Here is a 19,897-nt window from a genome sequence, read left to right as displayed (position 1 = left end):
AACAGAAATAGATGTTTTTCTGGAACTCTCTTGCTTTTTCCGTGATCCAGTGGATGTTGGCAATTTGATCTCTGGTTCCTCTGCCTTTTCTAAAACCAGCTTGAACAATTTTTCACTTAGGCTTTAGAATTCAGTTCAGGTATAAGATAACTTTTTATACCCAAATCTAGAAACATTCATCTGTCTCAAATTTCACTTGTGTGTATGTGTGTGCTCAGTCATTCAGTCATGTCCAACTCTTTGTGATCCCATGGGTTGTAGCCCACCAGGCTCCTCTGACCATGGGATTCTTCTGGCAAGAATACTGGAGTGGATTGCCATTTCCTCTTCCAGCAGCTCTTCCTGACCCAGGGTTTGAGCCCTCATCTTCTATATCTCCTGCATTAAACTGGATTTAACCCACTCTCTCCCTTTTTGAATACTGATTCTTTATCTCACATGTTTTTTGTCCTTGAAGTTTCTGTTATTACCTTCCTTCTCAGTTTCTTTCCTTTTTTAATTTATTTTAATTGTAGGCTAATTACTTTACAATATTGTAGTAGTTTTTGCCATACATTGTCAGTTTCTTTCATTTCTATCTTAAGCTTCCTCACCAGGTTCCTAACATTCTCTTGAGAAAGCCCCAATTACCCAAACTTCAAAATGGTGATATTCAATCTTGGCCTTTTCTTTACAAAACTCTTACTTTCACTTTTCTCATTTTCAGAACAGTCACCTAATTTCTTCTTTAAAAACAAAACAAAATTTTAGTTTTTTCCTGTTTATCAGAATAATGTAGCTTTATTGTTTAAAAATAGGAAAATTTTGTCATAAAGGAAAAAAAGAATCATCTATTATCCTACTCCCCAGAAATGACAAGCCTTAATATTTTGGTATTTTCCCCTTAAACCAGTTTTCTGTATATATGCATGAACATCTGCATGTGCATGTGTATTTCTGTGTACATATGTATATATATACATACACACACACACAGCAGAGTTGTATTGCCTGTTACCTACTCAACAGCTCTGCTAGGATGTATGATGCATTTGAGACTTAACCTTCCCATATAGCACTTTTAATCATTCTCTTTGTCCCTCAAAACTTAACTCTTCTTGCATTTTTCCCCATTTCAGAAAATGTCAGCTCCATCCTTCTATTAATAGTTGCTCAGCTCAAAGACCTCAGAGTCATCTGTAACTTGTCACTTTCTTTCACATTCCACAACTAATCCTTTAGCAAATTCTATTGACTCTACCTTCAAAATATGCCCAGAATCTGATCATGTCTTACCACCTCCACAACTATCACCCCAGCCCTAGAAATCTCTTACTTCAGTTATAACAGCCTTCTACCAAGTCTCCTTTCCATCCTTGCTTCTTTCTAGTCTGTTTTCAATTAAAAAAAAGAAGAAGAATCAGATTGGTATTTTTAAAATGTAAGTTGCATCATGTCGTTCTTCAGAATTTTCTAATGATCTCTCATTTCATTCAGAATAAAAACTAGGGTCTTTTAAGGACTTGTGAACCTTTGCATTATTTGGCTCTCTACTGCATTCCTTTTGCCTTGTTCTTCCTGCTTGTTAATTCTTCTCTAGTTATATGGGCCTCCTTGTTGACTCCCAATACTCCCAAGTTTCCCACCCCCTCAAAGCTTTTGCCTCTATTGAAATGATTTCCTCTCAGAAAACCATATGGCTTATTCCCTTGTCTTTACGTTTCTGCTCAACTTTCATTGCTTCAGCACGAGATTCCCTGGACAGCTTAGATAAAAGAGCGTCTCTTCCTCATTCCTTCTTCCCTTTTCGCATACCCTGCTTTACTTTTCTCCACAGAACTTAGTACTGTCTGACATTGTAAATATATACTTTTTTACCATCTGACATTCTCAGTACTTTATTATTCATATCTCAGACTTCTTTATTTGTTCATTGTTTGTCTTCACCACCCTACCACCACCTGGGTGCAAAACAGTGTTTCTTTTATCAATTAATCAGATCAGATCAGATCAGTCACTCAGTCGTGTCCGACTCTTTGCGACCCCATGAATCGCAGCACGCCAGGCCTCCCTGTCCATCACCAACTCCCGGAGTTCACTCAGACTCACGTCCATTGAGTCAGTGATGCCATCCAGCCATCTCATCCTCTGTCGTCCCCTTCTCCTCTTTTCCCCAATCCCTCCAAGCATCAGAGTCTTTTCCAATGAGTCAACTCTTCGCATGGGGTGGCCAAAGTACTGGAGTTTCAGCTTTAGCATCATTCCTTCCAAAGAAATCCCAGGGCTGATCTCCTTCAGAATGGACTGGTTGGATCTCCTTGTAGTCCAAGGGACTCTCAAGAGTCTTCTCCAGACCACAGTTCAAAAGCATCAATTCTTTGGCACTCAACTTTTTTCACAGTCCAACTCTCACATCCATACATGACCATAGGAAAAACCATAGCCTTGACTAGACGAACCTTTGTTGGCAAAGTAATGTCTCTGCTTTTCAATATGCTTTGGGTTGGTCATAACTTTCCTTCCAAGGAGTAAGCATCTTTTAATTTCATGGCTGCAGTCACCATCTGCAGTGATAGGAGACTATTTGAAATTTCCAACACTGTGAATTTGTCTTTCTCTTTAAAGTTCTTTCATTTTTCCTTCATATATTCTAAAGCTGTTATTAAATACATAAATGTTTAGGATTATAATGTCCTTTTGGTGGATTTACATCTTTGTCATTATAAAATGACTTTTTAAATATTCCTGGTTAGGGTGGCTTTTTTGTGTGTGGTGTACAGGGTCTTAGTTCCTCAATCAGGGATCAAACCCATGCCCCCTTCAAGAGATGCACAGACTCTTAACCATTGGACCGCCAGGGAAGTCCCCTGGTTATATTCTTTGCTCTGAAGTATACTTCCCTGATAGTATAGAGTCACCTCAGCTTTCTTCTAGTTTAGTTTCTTTCTGAGTGTTTACATGATATATCTTTCTTCTTCCTTTTATATTTAACCTATTTGTGTCTTTATGGAGAAAGGCAGTTTCTTGTTGTTAGCATATGGTAGCATCTTCCTTTTCTATCAAATCTGACAATCTAACTATTAATTCCAATGTTAGGATTTTTAATATTTAATTGAAACTACTGGTATTAATGGATTTAAGTCTACTCTATCATTAGGTGTTTAAATTTTGTCTTATGCATTATTTTTAATATCTTCCTTCTTTTTCTCCTATCTTTTGAATTACATTTTAAATTCCTATTTATCTCTGTTGTGGGCTTATTAGACATAACTAGTTGTTATGTTAGTGATTGTTTTAGGGTTTAAAGTATATTTAATTTATCACAGTCTATCTTTAAGTGCTATTATGCCATATATATATTGGATAAGAACAAGAGTATACTTCTATATCTTCCCTCCTGGCCTTTGCAGTATTGTTGCCATACGTTTTACATTTGTGTTAACATCAGTTCATTTCAGTTCAGTCGCTCAGTCGTGTCCGACTCTTTGCGAACCCATGAACTGCAGCATGCCAGGCCTCCCTGTCCATCACTAACTGTCAGAGTTCACTCAAACTCACGTCCATCGAGTCAGTGATGCCATCCAGCCATCTCATCCTCTGTCATCCCCTTCTCTTCCTGTCCCCAATCCCTCCCAGCATGAGAGTCTTTTCCAATGAGTCAACTCTTCACATGAGGTGGCCAAAGTACTGGAGTTTCAGCTTCAGCATCATTCCTTCCAAAAAACACCCAGGACTGATCTCCTTTAGAATGGACTGGTTGGATCTCCTTGCAGTCCATGTGACTCTCAAGCGTCTTCTCCAATACCACAGTTCAAAAGCATCAATTCTTCAGCACTCAGCTTTCTTCACAGTCCAACTCTCACATCCAATAATGACTACTGGAAAAAACCACAGCCTTGACTAGACAGACCTTGGTTGGCAAAGTAATGTCTCTGCTTTTGAATACGCTGTCTAGGTTGGTCATAACTTTCCTTCCAAGGAGTAAGTGTCTTTTAGTTTCATGGCTACAATCACCATCCGCAGAGACCCTGGAGCCCCAAAAAATAAAGTCTGACACTGTTTCCACTGTTTCCCCATCTATTTCCCATGAAGTGATGGGACCAGATGCCATGATCTTCGTTCTCTGAATGTTGAGCTTTAAGCCAACTTTTTCACTCTCCTCTTTCACCTTCATCAAGAGGCTTTTTAGTTCCTCTTCACTTTCTGCCATAAGGGTGGTGTCATCTGCATATCTGAGGTTATTGATATTTCTCCCGGCAATCTTGATTCCAGCTTGTGCTTCTTCCAGTCCAGCGTTTCTCATGATGTACTCTGCATAGAAGTTAAATGAACAGGGTGACAATATACAGCCTTGACGTACTCCTTTTTCTATTTGGAACCAGTTTGTTGTTCCATGTCCGGTTCTCACTGTTGCTTCCTGACCTGCATATAGGTTTCTCAAGAGGCAGATCAGGTGGTCTGGTACTCCCATCTCTTTCAGAATTTTCCACAGTTTATTGTGATCCACACAGTCAAAGGCTTTGGCATAGTAAATAAAGCTGAAGTAGATGTTTTTCTGGAACTCCCTTACTTTTTCGATGATCGAGTGGATGTTGGCAATTTGATCTCTGGTTCCTCTGCCTTTTCTAAAACCAGCTTGAACATCTGGAAGTTCACGGTTCACGTATTGCTGAAGCCTGGCTTGGAGAATTTTGAGCATTACTTTACTAGCATGTGAGATGAGTACAATTGTGCGGTAGTTTGAGCATTCTTTGGCACTGCCTTTCTTTGGGATTGGAATTCTAGTCCTGTGGCCACTGCTGAGTTTTCCCAATTTGCTGGCATATTGAGTGCAGCAATTTCACAGCATCATCTTTCAGGATTTGAAAGGGCTCAACTGGAATTCCATCACCTCCACTAGCTTTGTTCATAGCGATGCTTTCTAAGGCCCACTTGACTTCACATTCCAGGATGTCTGGTTCTAGATGAGTGATCACACCATTGTGATTATCTTGGTCATGAAGAACATTTTTGTACAGTTCTTCTGTGTATTCTTGCCACCTCTTCTTAATATCTTCTGCTTTTGTTAGGTCCCTACAATTTCTGTCCTTTATCAAGCCCATCTTTGCATGAAATGTTCCCTTGGTATTTCTAATTTTCTTGAAGAGATCTCTATTCTTTCCCATTATGTTGTTTTCCTCTATTTCTTTGCATTGATTGCTGAAGAAGGCTTTCTTATCTTTCCTTGCTATTCTTTGGAACTCTGCATTCAGATGCTTAAATTTTTTCTTTTCTCCTTTGCTTTTTGCTTCTCTTCTTTTCACAGCTATTTGTAAGGCCTCCCCAGACAGCCATTTTGATTTTTTGCATTTCTTTTCAGTGGGGATGGTCTTGATCCCTGTCTCCTGTACAATGTCACGAAGCTCAGTCCATAGTTCATCAGGCACTGTCTATCAGATCTAGTCCCTTAAATCTATTTCTCATTTCCACTGTATAATCATAAGGGATTTGATTTAGGTCATACCTGAATGGTCTAGTGGTTTTCCCTACTTTCTTCAATTTAAGTCTGAAGTTGACAATAAGGAGCTCATGATATGATCCACAGTCAGCTCCCGGTGTTGTTTTTGTTGACCGTATAGAGCTTCTCCATCTTTGGCTGCAAAGAATATAATCAATCTGATTTTGGTGTTGACCATCTGGTGATGTCCATGTATAGAGTCTTCTCTTGTGTTGTTGGAAGAGGGTGTTTGCTATGACTAGTACGTTCTCTTGGCAAAACTCTATTAGCCTTTGCCCTGCTTCATTCAATATTCCAAGGCCAAATTTGCCTGTTACTCCAGGTGTTTCTTGACTTCCTACTTTTGCATTCCAGTCCCCTATAATGAAAAGGACATCTTTTTTGGGTGTTAGTTCTAGAAGGTCTTGTAGGTCTTCATAGAACTGTTCAACTTCAGCTTCTTCAGCATTACTGGTTGGGGCATAGACTTGGATTACTGTGATACTGAATGGTTTGCCTTTGAAACGAACAGAGATCATTCTCTTGTTTTTGAGATTGCATCCAAGTACTGCATTTTGGACTCTTTTGTTGACCATGATGGCTACTCCATTTCTTCTAAGGGATTCCTGCCCACAGTAGTAGATATAATGGTCATCTGAGTTAAATTCACCTATTCCGGTCCATTTTAGTTCGCTGATTCCAAGAATGTTGACGTTTACTCTTGCCATCTCCTGTTTGACCACTTCCAATTTGCCTTGATTCATGGACCTAACATCCAGGTTCCTATGCAGTATTACTCTTTACAGCATTGGACCATGCTCCTCTCACCAGTCACATCCACAGCTGGGTATTGTTTTTGCTTTGGCTCCATCCCTTCATTCTTTCTGGAGTTATTTCTCCATTGATCTCCAGTAGCATATTGGGCACCTACAGACCTGGGGAGTTCCTCTTTCAGTATCCTAGCATTTTTCCTTTTCATACTGTTCATGGGGTTCTCAAGGCAAGAATACTGAAGTGGTTTTCCATTTCCATCTCCAGTGGACCACATTCTGTCAGACCTCTCCACCATGACCTGCCCGTCTTGGGTGGCCCCACTGGGCATGGCTTAGTTTCATTGAGTTAGACAAGGCTGTGGTCCTAGTGTGATTAGATTGACTAGTTTTCTGTGATTATGGTTTCAGTGTGTCTGCCCTCTGATGCCCTCTTGCAACACCTACCGTTTTACTTGGGTATCTCTTCATGGCTGCTCCAGCAAAGTGCAGCCACTGCTCCTTACCTTGGATGAGGGGTATCTCTTCACTGCTGCCCCTCCTGACCTTGAACATGGAGTAGCTCCTCTTGGCCCTCCTGTGCCTGCGCAGCCACCGCTCCTTGGACGTGGGGTAGCTCCTCCCAGCTGCCGCCCCTGATCTTGGACTTGGGGTACCTCCTCTCAGCTGCTCCTCCACAGTCGCAGCCTGGCACTCACGAATGCATCCCCTGACCTCAGACACGGGGTAGTTCCTCTCGGCTGCCGCCCCGACCCCGGACTTGGGATATTCAGTTCAGTTCAGTCCCTCAGTCATGTCCAACTCTTTGTGACCCCATGAATCGCAGCACGCCAGGCCTCCCTGTCCATCACCAACTCCCGGAGTTCACTCAGACTCACGTCCATCGAGTCAGTGATGCCATCCAGTCATCTCATCCTCTGTCGTCCCATTCTCCTCCTGCCCGCAATCCTTCCCAGCATCAGAGTCTTTTCCAGTGAGTCAACTCTTCGCATGAGGTGGCCAAAGTACTGGAGTTTCAGCTTCAGCATCATTCCCTCCAAAAAAATCCCAGGGCTGATCTCCTTCAGAATGGACTGGTTGGATCTCCTTGCAGTCCAAGGGACTCTCAAGAGTCTTCTCCAACACCACAATTCAAAAGCATCAATTTCTTCGGTGCTCAGCCTTCTTCACAGTCCAACTCTCACATCCATACATGACCACAGGAAAAACCATAGCCTTAACTAGACGACCCTTTGTTGGCAAAGTAATGTCTCTGCTTTTGAATAGGCTGTCTAGGTTGGTCATAACTTTCCTTCCAAGGAGTAAGCGTCTTTTAATTTCATGGCTGCAATCACCATCTGCAGTGATTTTGGAGCCCCCAAAAATAAAGTCTGACACTGTTTCTACTATTTCCCCATCTATTTCCCGTGAAGTGATGGGACCAGATGCTATGATCTTCGTTTTCTGAATGTTGAGCTTTAAGCCAACTTTTTCACTCTCCTCTTTCACCTTCATCAAGAGGCTTTTTAGTTCCTCTTCACTTTTTGCCATAAGGGTGATGTCATCTGCATATCTGAGGTTATTCATATTTCTCACGGCCATCTTGATTCCAGCTTGTGTTTCTTCCAGTCCAGCGTTTCTCATGATGTACTCTGCGTAGAAGTTAAATAAGCAGGGTGATAATATACAGCCTTGACGTACTCCATTTCCTATTTAAGACCAGTCTGTTGTTCCTAACTGTTCCTAACTGTTGTTCCTAACAGTTCTAACTGTTGCTTCCTGACCTGCATACAGATTTCTCAAGAGGCAGATCAGGTGGTCTGGTATTCCCATCTCTTTCAGAATTTTCCACAGTTTATTGTGATCCACATAGTCAAAGGCTTTGGCATAGTCAATAAAGCAGAAATAGATGTTTTTCTGGAACTCTCTTGCTTTTTCCATGATCCAGCGGATGTTGGAAATTTGATCTCCGGTTCCTCTGCCTTTTCTAAAACCAGCTTGAACATCAGGAAGTTCATGGTTCACATATTGCTGAAGCCTGGCTTGGAGAATTTTGAGCATTACTTTACTAGCATGTGAGATGAGTACAATTGTGCGGTAGTTTGAGCATTCTTTGGCATTGCCTTTCTTTGGGATTGGAATGAAAACGGACCTTTTCCAGTCCTGTGGTCACTGCTGAGTTTTCCCAATTTGCTGGCATATTGGGTGCAGCAATTTCACAGCATCATCTTTCAGGATTTGAAATAGCTCCACTGGAATTCCATCACCTCCACTAGCTTTGTTCGTAGTGATGCTTCCTAAGGCCCACTTGACTTCACATTCCAGGATGTCTGGTTCTAGATGAGTGATCACACCATCGTGATTATCTGGGTCGTGAAGATCTTTGTTGTACAGTTCTTCTGTGTATTTTACATGGTTATTATTCTTACTTTAGTCAATTTTTTCTTTAAAGAGATTTAATCAGAATAATGTCTTCTATCTTTACCCCTTTAGTTACCATCCAGTAGCCTTAGTTCCTTTGTGTAGTTCTGTATTTCCATGCATATCATTTTCCTTCTATCTGAAAGAACTATTTTCACATTACTTTTACTGCTGGTCTGCTGATGTTGAATCCTTCAGTTTCTGTAATGTTTTAAAACGTCTTGACAATTCCCTGGTTGTCCAGTGGTTAGTTCAACCCCTGGTCAGGGAACTAAGATCCCATAAGCCACATGGTGTGGCCATAAAAGAGTATTTCACTTTCATTTTTGAAAGATATCTTTGCTAGTATACAAAACAAAGTTATCAAATGAGAATTTTATACTAGCATATATATATATATGAGAATGTATTTGAGAATTTCGTTTTCTTTTGGTACCTTAAAGAGGTTTTTCTCCTGTCTTCTGGATTGCAGTGTTTCCTTTGAGAAATCTCTTGTCAGTTTACTGAGCCTAATGTGTATTTTTTTCTCTGGCTGCTTTTTATATTTTATCTTTATCATTTGCTTTTAATTTAATTGTGATGTATCTTATTGTAGTATTCGTCTTTTTTTTTTTTGCTTGGAGTTCATTGTGCTCAAATTTGTGTGTTGTGTGTTTATTGTTTTTCATGAAATTTGAAATTTTGAAGTCTTTATTTATCTTCATCATTCCTATCACATAGCATATATTATTTTGGAACTCAATTATATTAGGTCACTTGAAGTTTCATGCAGATCATCTAAAGAAATTGCATTTTTTTTTAGTTTTTCATAATGAATTAATATAATAAATATCCTATAATATTTTTGACTATATATCTCCAGATACTACATTTCTTTTGGGCTCAAAAGTCTTTAGAGTAGCTCTATGCATAGGGTGTTATTAAATAATAAATGCATTTTGATGTTTTTTAAACGAGCATAAGTTAATCAGAATTGAATACGGTTTGTAAAAGTTTTATGTTATTAGTTCAAAGCATAGGCATGGGTAAATTCTTTAGATTTCTGGTAAAAAGAAAAAACTGATAATTTTATAATGTTAAAAATGTATACCTAAGAGTAATTCTAAATATTTTAAATAATAAGCCATTTTTAATTTTTTAGTGTCTCAGCAGATGAAGTTAATTCACCATTATCACCCCTCATATGGCAGGTAAGAAGAAATTAAATTTCTGTTATATCTAATATTTTTTTCTCATTTATTTCATTAAAATAAATTATCTTGTTACAGCCCTTAGAAAATCAAAAGGATCAAACAGATGGGCAGCAATGGCCAGAATCTCACCCTATAATCTGGCAGAGTGAAGAAAGGAGGCGGAGCAAACAGATTAGAAAAGAATATTTAAAGGTACTTTATTCAATTATAAAATGTACTTTGTAATTATTAGTTTTGATTTTACCCATTTTGTTTTACATCAATATGACAGAATATAACTCTCTAGTTAAATATAGTAAATGTGTTATTTTATCTTGATTTACTACATGCATGTGGTATAATTATATGATCCAGTTATTTCCATAAAATTTCAGCCATTCAAAATAATTAAGAGTAGATCAGAGTGAATTGTGATTTGCCAGATACTTTACAAGAAATATGAATGTTTACTACACTGATTGTTGTAGCTATATGTAATAATGTTTTAAAAGAATTGCCTAAAAAGGTCTTTCATTGAGTTTGTTTCAATAGAGTTGACACATTTTCACAATTAGCATTTAACTGTTTCAATGTAAATAAATGCTATTTATATAATTCTAAAAAGCCTCTCCCCCATTTTCTTATTACCTTAATATATTTCTTAGGATGATGTTTTGTCTCAATTAAAGGCTCAGGCCATCTGAATTATCTCAAATTTCTAGTTAGCAGGATTTTAATGAAATTTCATTGCATACGCCTTCGTAAACATTGAAATATTTTTTGTCTATTTGTGATTCAGGTCTGCTGTATTTGTAGTGACCAGTCATTAGAATTGGAGTACTCTTGAATTTGTTATTGGAATTTCTGATTCAAATGAACAGTGAAAAGAAGTTCCTGCTCTATTCAGCAAATGTTGTTGTCTTTGTGGACTTTTTCTGTTTCCCCAAACCTAATTTTGTCTAATAATAAATACATATATAAGTACATAGTTCTTATTTCATGCTGTTATCAGTTTGATAAAAGTGGATCTCTATGCACATTGATCAGTTTTCTTTTTATGTATGTGTAACATATATTTGGAAGTAGTATCATATGCCCAAAACAAAAATGTTATATGTCTTAGTCTGTGTAAGTTTATGCTGTCAACAAATAATTACTGGATCCTTTTAATGAGCCTCATGTTACCTGGTCAATATGAGAGATAATGAAGAAATAAAAGACAAAGGGAAAAAGGGAAAGACATTCTAGGTAGAACCCTGGTCAATACCCTTTACAAATCTGCAGTTATATTTACATTCTGGTATTTATTAATTTAAAGTCCCCTTTTTTTGTTTATGGAACTTGAACAAAGGCACTAAAGGAAATTTGTTAACAGATAAAACTTGATGAGTAACTGATGATGTGGTATAAATTTTAATATTTTTAACTAATAAAAGAGATTTGATATTTATTTGATCATTAGTGTAGTAAAAGCATACAGATTCTGTTTGTCAAAATACTTATATGTGACAGTTAGTAAGTGCCAGGCACTGTTCTAAGTACTTACTTTACAAATATCAACTCATTTAATCTTTATAACAACCCTATGAGTAAGTACGTTTATTACCATGTTTACTTTATAGATGGGCAAATTAAGGCACAGAGAGGCTAAGTAATATGCTCCAGGTCACTTAGGGTAACAAACGTCTGAGTTCATTGAACCCAGAGCCTATGCTGTGCTGCCTGTTGATCTACTGGGATAGCCTAATACCAAATGAACACTTTTGTGTTTTTAATTTATTGTAACTCAAGTAAAACTCTCAATAAAAATCTTAATATAAGCCTCAGTGAACCTTAAAAAATAGTTGTTTGATTTAATTAGAATAATTTGTTGTTTAATATTTTGTTTTCTATGGCTTAAGTATACCTTCCATAATATTACCATTTTATAAGTTGCTAAGGGATCAAATAAGATAATATTTGAAGAGTCCATAATCATCATTCAACAAATGTGAATTTCTACTATAGTTAATAAAGTAGGTGCAAAGATAAGCTTCAAGTACTGGGAAATGTTTTAAGCAGATATGTAGTTCTCCTCAATAGTCAGAAGATGTCAGTGTTAGGACACTGTAAGAAATTGAATGTCAACAATTTTTTCCTAAGATGTTAAAAAAACTGTAAAATTGAGATACTACTGCTAAGTTGCTTCAGTCGTGTCCGACTCTGTGCAACCCCATGGACGGCAGCCCACCAGGCTCCCCCATCTGGGATTCTCCAGGCAAGAACACTGGAATGGGTTGCCATTTCCTTCTCCAATGCATGAAAGTGAAAAGTGAAAGTCAAGTCGCTCAGTCGTGTCCGACTCTGAGCGACTCCATGGACTGCAGCCTACCAGGCTCCTCCGTCCATGGGATTTTCCAGGCAAGAGTACTGGAGTGGAGTGCCATCGCCTTCTCCTGAGATACTACTAAGTGAAGTCAAAAGTGTTGTTCAGATTTGCCAGTGTTTTCATGGTTAAAATATCATCGATTTCTGTGAAGTATCTTTCTTTCAAAAAGAAAATTTCTTTTAATCACTTATCCCTCAGGAATTAAAAGGCTTACTCATAAGATATAATATTGAACTTAATTTAGATACATAGTTAATGTATACTACTCTAGAGATATATATCAAATTATCACTAAACTCACTCAGTGATGGCTCCTTTAACTTGCTTTGTTATGAAACATAGAGCTTTTGTGCAACTTTACCCCAGCACATATAAATGACTGAACCACAGGATTTCTTTGTTTGTGTCCCATGGTAAATTATTCATGATGCTGTTATTTAGGAGATTTATTGAAAATGTGTGTGTGTAAACTCTAGCTCTCCAGTTTCTTAGTTGCTGGGACTGGTTTGGGGAGGTATGTTTTTCAGGTAAGCCCCTGAGACGAAATTAAAAAATGTTTCAACATAATTGGCCAGATAATGTGAGTAAGAAGATAATTTAGGTCAAACTATATGAGTAAGTAGATCATTGTAGGAGAGTTATGTTAACTTTTAGACTCTTGGCCACCCTTGTTTAGATTACTATTCTAGTAAATAAAATTTAATGTCATTGTTGCTGAAATAAAACCACTGCATTTCTCAAAGTAAAGGTATTCCAGAAAATACATTACTTTAAAAAAAAATCTTAGAGAAATGTGTTAGTATATAAACAAGGTATGAAAATCTAACCTTTTGTTGATAATGTTCAATGTAAATTATAAGCTTTCATTTCTTGTAATGAAATGATGGAATATTTCATCATGAAATATTGGAATGAAATAATGGAATGACAATACAAATTTCTAAATGCATTTGATTTTTTTAAATAAAGTTAAAAACACTAGATAACTGTTCTAAATTAGTTTTTAACATAGTTTATTTATTTTAATATAAATTTATTTATTTTAATTAGAGGCTAATTACTTTACAATATTGTATTGGTTTTGCCATACATCAACATGGATTATTTGATTTATTTAAATGCCATATATATATTTGTCTTCAAATGTATCTCGTTACTTTTGTGATAAAGCATTATGACTCTTAGAATACTTATTTAATTTTGTAAATATAGTACGATAGTTTAATTAGGCTTAACCTGAAGGAAAATATTTTTTCTGACTGTGTTTAACTGTACCAGAATAGGGAAGCCAGCTGGGCTTGTCAAGTGAATTGATTTGTTCTGAGTAAGTTTGTGCACAAGTACTGTCTTTTCTGTGAAGTTAATATGAGCTTCAGAGATGAACAAACTGATCTTTGTTTTTTAAATAGGCCTTTATTGTATAGTATTTGAATTTTGAATTTTGAATTAATGAAACTTCAGTTTTTCAAACTAATATTAACTGAGGATAGCTGAGGTGAATTAGTAAGAATTTGGACTTACAGAATACTTTAAATCTATGTATATTTTCAGATTTGGGTTTTAGGATATTTAAATATGTACAGTAATGCAAAACAAATATCTTTCTAAGTTTTTGTGTATAATGGATATTTTAAATTAGAATAGTACTTGAGTAACAATAATATAAGTCTCATCGAGTTTTTGACTGCATCATCCTCTGTTTCTTTCCTTTATCAATTATCTGCTCACTCTTCTATGTCCTGTCTCTTTACCTTCCATCTTATAAATGTGCTCAGACCTCTACTGTTATCCCTGATTCCCTTTTCAGCTATTGCCTTGTTTCTTTGCTTTCTTCTGGGACCAAACTTGCCTTTTCTAGATCTGCAGTTTTTGATCACTCCTTAACTCACTGTGGGCTTTCCTGGTAGCTCAGCTGGTAAAGAATCCACCTGCAATGCAGAAGACCCCGGTTTGATCTCTGGGTTGGGAAGATCCCCTGGAGAAGGAATAGGCTACCCACTCTATTATTCTTGGACTTCCCTGGTGGCTCAGATGATAAAGAATCTGTGTGCAATGCAGGAGACCTGGGTTCAATCCCTAGGTTGGGAAGATCCCCTAGAGAAGGAAATGGCAACCCATTTCAGTATTCTTGCCTGTAAAATTCCGTGGACAGAAGATGCTGGCAGGCTATAGTCCATGGGGTCTCAAAGAGTCGGACACAACTGAGCAACTTTCATTTCACTTAACTCACTGCAGTGCAGCTTTTACTTCCATTTCGCCATTAAAATAGTCTCACTGCTTCTGCTGCTGCTGCTAAGTCACTTCAGTCGTGTCTGACTCTGTGCGACCCCATAGATGGCAGCCCACCAGGCTCCACCATCCCTGGGATTCTCCAGGCAAGAACACTGGAGTGGATTGTCATTTCCTTCTCCAATGCATGAAAGTGAAAAGTGAAAGTGAAGTCGCTCAGTCGTGTCCGACTCTCAGTGACTCCATGGACTGCAGCCTACCAAGCTCCTCTGTCCATGGGATTTTCCAGTCAAGAGTACTGGAGTGGGGTGCCATGGCCTTCTCTGAAATAGCCTCACTGGAGCGTAACATACCTATTAACGGCAAAATTCAGTTCAGCGTTTGACAGTGATGAGACATCTTTCTTCTCAAAACCCTTTACTTGGTTTCTTCCTCATTTTCCTTCCCTGATTCTTCTTTTTTCTTTTTGATGCTCCTGGCTAACTTTTCTTCTGATTTTTCTCCTACTTGCTCTTAGGGTCTTAGGGTCTTAGGGTCTTAGGTCTCTTTCCTTACTCTCTCTGAAGCTTTTATGATTTCAGATGTCTCATATTCTCCTGGGTCTAAATTTACGTCTCATAACTTTTTTTCACTTGTCTCTGTACCTGTGTTTCTAATTGTCTGGATACCATGTGTTTCATATTCATCGTGTCTCCCTGTCCCATGCCACCACCATGGAACTTGCTCTTCCTCTCTATTCTTTATTTTAGTTAATAGCAGTATTACCCATCCAGTTTTCTAAGCTCTGTACCTCAGTCTTCCTTGATCTTGCTCTCTTTCTTTCTCCTCACCTACTTGTTCACCAGAATGCTAACTATACATCTTTCTCCAGTTCATTACCTCTTCTCCATATCTACTGCCCTTCCTTGTGTTGGAACACATATTCTTTCTTTTATGGGCAGTTGTGTTAATAATAACTTCTTAATGATTCTGCTTTCTCTAGTTTCACAGTTTGTAGAGAAATCCCTGGCTTAAAATTCTTTATTGGCTCCCCATTAGCAATAACAAAATATGGACTTTTAAAAAGCATCATGTCCATCTTTACCTAAGTTCTATTGCCTGACACAGTCTCATTAGCAACTCTTTGACTTTTTCCAAGGCTGAACTTTTTTCCTTTGTGCTCTCCTCTTTCTGAGCATGCTCATTTCCTTATTCCTGAAAAATCCCTACTAATCATTTAGGATTTAGGAATGAGAGTATAGCATAGTGGTTAAGAGCCTTGTCCTCAGAAATCAAACCACTTTGGTTCCAGTTCTCACTTAGATATCTAATTGAGTGACTTTGGTAAATTTGGTAAATTACCTAATCTTGCTGAGCTTATTATTTTTATCTTCAAATGACTCTTTTGGTATCTTCCTTCACAAGATTATTGTAGCTACTGAATTATTTAATGAATAATTAATTATTTAATGAATAATGTAAAGTGCTTAAAACAGTACTTGCCACAGCTACTGCTGCTAAGTCACTTCAGTCGTGTCCGACTCTGTGTGACCCCATAGACAGCAGCCCACCAGGCTCCCCCGTCCCTGGGATTCTCCAGGCAAGAACACTGGAGTGGATTGCCATTTCCTTCTCCAATGCAAAGAGTGTATACTTAATTAGCATGTGTGTGTGTATGTGTGTGTGTGTGTTATTCACTCAGTCGTGTCCTTTGCAACCCCATGGACTATAGCCCGCCAGACTCCTCTGTCCATGGGATTCTCTCCAGGCAAGAACTAGAGTGGATTGCCATACCCTTCTCCAGACTTCAGTTCAGTTCAGTCAAGTCACTCAGTTGTGTTCAACTCTTTGCGACCCCATGGACCACAGCTCGCCAGGCTTCCTTGTCCATCACCAACTCCCGGAGTTTACTCAAACTCATGTCCATCAAGTCAGTGATGCCATCTAACCATCTCATCCTCTGTCATCCCCTTCTCCTTCTGCCTTCAATCTTTCTCAGCATCAGGGTCTTTTCCAGTGAGTCACTTCTTCACATGAGGTGACCCAAGTATCGGAGTTTCAGCTTCAGCATAAGTCCTTTCAATGAATATTCAGGACTGATTTCCTTTAGGATTGACTGGTTGGATCTCCTTGCGGTCCAAGGGACTCTCAAGAGTCTTCTCCAACACCGCAGTTCAAAAACATCAATTCTTCAGTGCTCAGCTTTCTTTATTGATAAATCTCTCACATCCATACATGACTACTGGAAAAACCATAGCTTTGACTAGACAGACCTTTGTTGGCAAAGTAATGTCTCTGCTTTTGAATATGCTATCTAGGTTGGTCATAGCTTTTCTTCCAAGGAACAAGCATCTTTTAATTTCATGGCAGCAGTCACCATCTGCAGTGATTTTGGAGCCCAAGAAAATAAAGTATGTCACTGTTTCCATTATTTCCCCATCTGTTTGCCATGAAGTGATGGGACCAGATGCCATGATCTTAGTTTTCTAAATGGTGAGTTTTAAGCCAACTTTTTCACTCTCCTCTTACACTTTCATTAAGAGGCTCTTTAGTTCTTCTTCACTTTCTGCCATAAGGGTGGTGTCATCTGCATATTTGAGGTTATAGATATTTCTCCTGGCAATCTTGATTCTAGCTTGTGCTTCATGCAGCCTGGCATTTCGCATGATCTATTCTGCATATAAGTTAAATAAGCAGGGTGAAAATATACAACCTTGACATACTCCTTTTCTGATTTGGAACCAGTCTGTTGTTCCATGTCCAGTTATAACTGTTGCTTCTTGACCTGCATACAAATTTCTGTATGTATTTCCCCATACTTATTTAGCTTATTATTTACTAAAATGTCATTCTTTTGTTTTTGGTTTGTTTTTCTACTAGTCATCTTTTATCAGGTGTTAATTCTCAATTAAAATATGAAAGGATGCAGTAAAGATCAGGGCTGTTGGGCAAAGGTAGTCATGGTCAGGAATGCAGACTGTGTCCTCTTCAGTGGGTACTTGTATAACTGCTCATGTTTGAGTTCCTTTTAAGAAAGGCAGTAGTTGAAAAGCACGGAAGCATAGAAACTCCAGTGACATGCTTGTAATACCTTTTTGAAAACCTTTTTGAAACTCTTCAACAGTGCCTTTAGAGGTGAAATCCTGCAGCAGTAACAAGCTTGGGCAGTTCCTCTGTTTTGACGTCCATGAGTTTCTTCTCCTTCAATAGTGTGACTGATGCTATTTTGGGGTCCTGGTGTTCACTCTCCAGGTGTTACTCTTTTATTGAAATAGAACAAGTGCCATCAGTGACATCATGCTTAAGGGTGGAAAATAGGTTTATTCACACATGCCAGCTCTGTTCAATGGCTATCTGGAACACTGGGTTGAAAGTGTATTGAGGCTTTGTCTGGGATTGGCTGCAAAGAACACCTTGGTAGATTACTGATAGTTTTTGTAAGCCACAGGAGAGACAGTAGAGGAATTTAGGTCTTATATTTATAATCCCTGATGCTGTTCATCCTCCAGTTTGTGGTTGAGTTACCAGGTAGGTTATCTATTTTTCCAAGAGTTATGGAAGATAATTCTGCATAAGTAAAGGTGGGGGGCATTAAATAGAACCTTGAATGCCAGCAGAGAAATTTGGACGTAATTGGAAAGTTAGTGTTTTTCCAATAGAAGAGTTAGTGTTTTGAAAAAGGTCAATCTACCACTGATTTGCAGGAAAATTTCTGTGATGGAGGAATCAGAAGAACTTTCAGTTCAGTTCAGTTCAGTCGCTCAGTCGTGTCTGACTCTTTGCGACCCCATGAACTGCAGCACGCCAGGCCTCCCTGTCCCATCACCAACTCCCGGAGTTCACTCAAACTCACGTCCATCGAGTCAGTGATGCCATCCAGCCATCTCATCCTCTGTCGTCCCCTTCTCCTCTTGCCCCCAGTCCCTCCCAGCATCAGAGTCTTTTCTAATGAGTCAACTCTTCGCATGAGGTGGCCAAAGTACTGGAGTTTCAGCTTTAGCATCATTCCTTCCAAAGAACACCCAGGACTGATCTCCTTTAGAATGGACTGGTTGGATCTCCTTGCAGTCCAAGGGACTCTCAAGAATCTTCTCCAACACCACAGTTCAAAAGCAGCAATTCTTTGGCGTTCAGCCTTCTTCATAGTCCAGCTCTCACATCCATACATGACCACTGGAAGAACCATAGCCTTGACTAGATGGACCTTTGTTAGCAAAGTAATGTCTCTGCTTTTCAATATGCTATCTAGGTTGGTCATAACTTTTCTTCCAAGGAGTAAGCATCTTTTAATTTCATGGCTGCAATCACCATCTGTAGTGATTTTGGAGCCCAAAAAAATAAAGTCTGACACTGTTTCCACTGTTTCCCCATCTATTTCCCATGAAGTGATGGGACCAGATGCCATGTGTCAAAACTGTATTTCCTTGATTATTGATCCTAGTAAAAGCACTTTTTTACATTCCAGCACTTGTGATATTAAGCATATTACCTCTGTTCCTCATATAAGATGGAGATAATAGTATTTACCTCAGAGTTGTTAAGATTAAGTGGGTGTATACATATAAGACACTTCAGTCAGTGCCAAGTATATATTAATAGTAAGCACTAGTATAAGTTAGCTGTTATCACTGTTACTATCATTGTATAGTCAATACATACATGTCATGTAGTATTTCTTAACCTAAAATCAGTAGGTTTCTTAAAAATGAATGACATTTTTGAATGGTGAGATTGCAAACTAATCATGAGGTAATAAGGCCTAGAATAGACTAATAGTTTAATAGTTGAGAGAATTCAGAAGTCTGAGAGGCTTTTCAGAAAGAACTGATCTGATGTTTTGTATATAGTGGATTAAGAAAAAGGAGGATTTAAGACAAGATTCAGCAAACCTGAATGAATGGGAAATAGATTGGTTTAGGAAATAAATGTTACTTGATGTATGTACTTAGAACAATGCCTTGCATGTAGAAAGTACTATTTGTATTTGCTATTAGTAAGTAGTAGGACTGTTTAAAATGATTATGAAATTAAACAGTTTAAAGATATTTACATACAATTTACATTTTACATATAATTTAGATAATTTAAAAGTATCAAAATGTGAATAAACCTCATATATACTTTACTAGTTAGAGAATTCATGTCCAAGGAAAAATAAAGTATGTGTTTTATGTGTTTTTTTCAGTATAAATCATCAAGGAAGAGTTCAAGTGGCAATGAAAACAATGAGGTGAGAAAAGAGTGTAATATTAGTAATTATTTAAAACATTTATTTTCATATGTAATTGGCTCAATCAGAGTAAAAGATAATCCATCTTGTTATTTATTGATTTAATGCATGGGTTTTATCCAGTAATAAAAAAATTAGCATGATTAGACTGTTATTAGTTTGATTATATAATTTCCACATGTTCTTAGTAGTTTGGTCTTAGAATTTTATTAACATTCATATTGAAACTGTGATTAAAATTTTTGCATATTTTATCTTAAATCAGCATGGTGGTCAATTGAGATTTTTCCTTTG

At 37.9% G+C, this 19,897-nt stretch overlaps 1 protein-coding gene across 1 annotated transcript in view; it reads left to right on the top strand.

Moving 5' to 3' along the window:
* Nucleotides 1-19,897, top strand: part of LRCH2 (leucine rich repeats and calponin homology domain containing 2) — a 105,676-nt gene that overhangs the window by 69,522 nt on the left and 16,257 nt on the right. The window contains exons 13-15 of the mRNA XM_005903779.3: nucleotides 9,767-9,815; nucleotides 9,894-10,010; nucleotides 19,559-19,603. Of these exons, the coding sequence (XP_005903841.1) occupies nucleotides 9,767-9,815; nucleotides 9,894-10,010; nucleotides 19,559-19,603 (211 nt within the window). The remainder of the gene's footprint in view (nucleotides 1-9,766; nucleotides 9,816-9,893; nucleotides 10,011-19,558; nucleotides 19,604-19,897) is intronic.

This window comes from Bos mutus, chromosome X (genome assembly GCF_027580195.1).
Source record: "Bos mutus isolate GX-2022 chromosome X, NWIPB_WYAK_1.1, whole genome shotgun sequence".
NCBI classification, from domain to species: domain Eukaryota; kingdom Metazoa; phylum Chordata; class Mammalia; order Artiodactyla; family Bovidae; genus Bos; species Bos mutus.
Note: the sequence above shows the minus strand (reverse complement) of the source record. Positions and strands in the feature narration are given on the sequence as shown.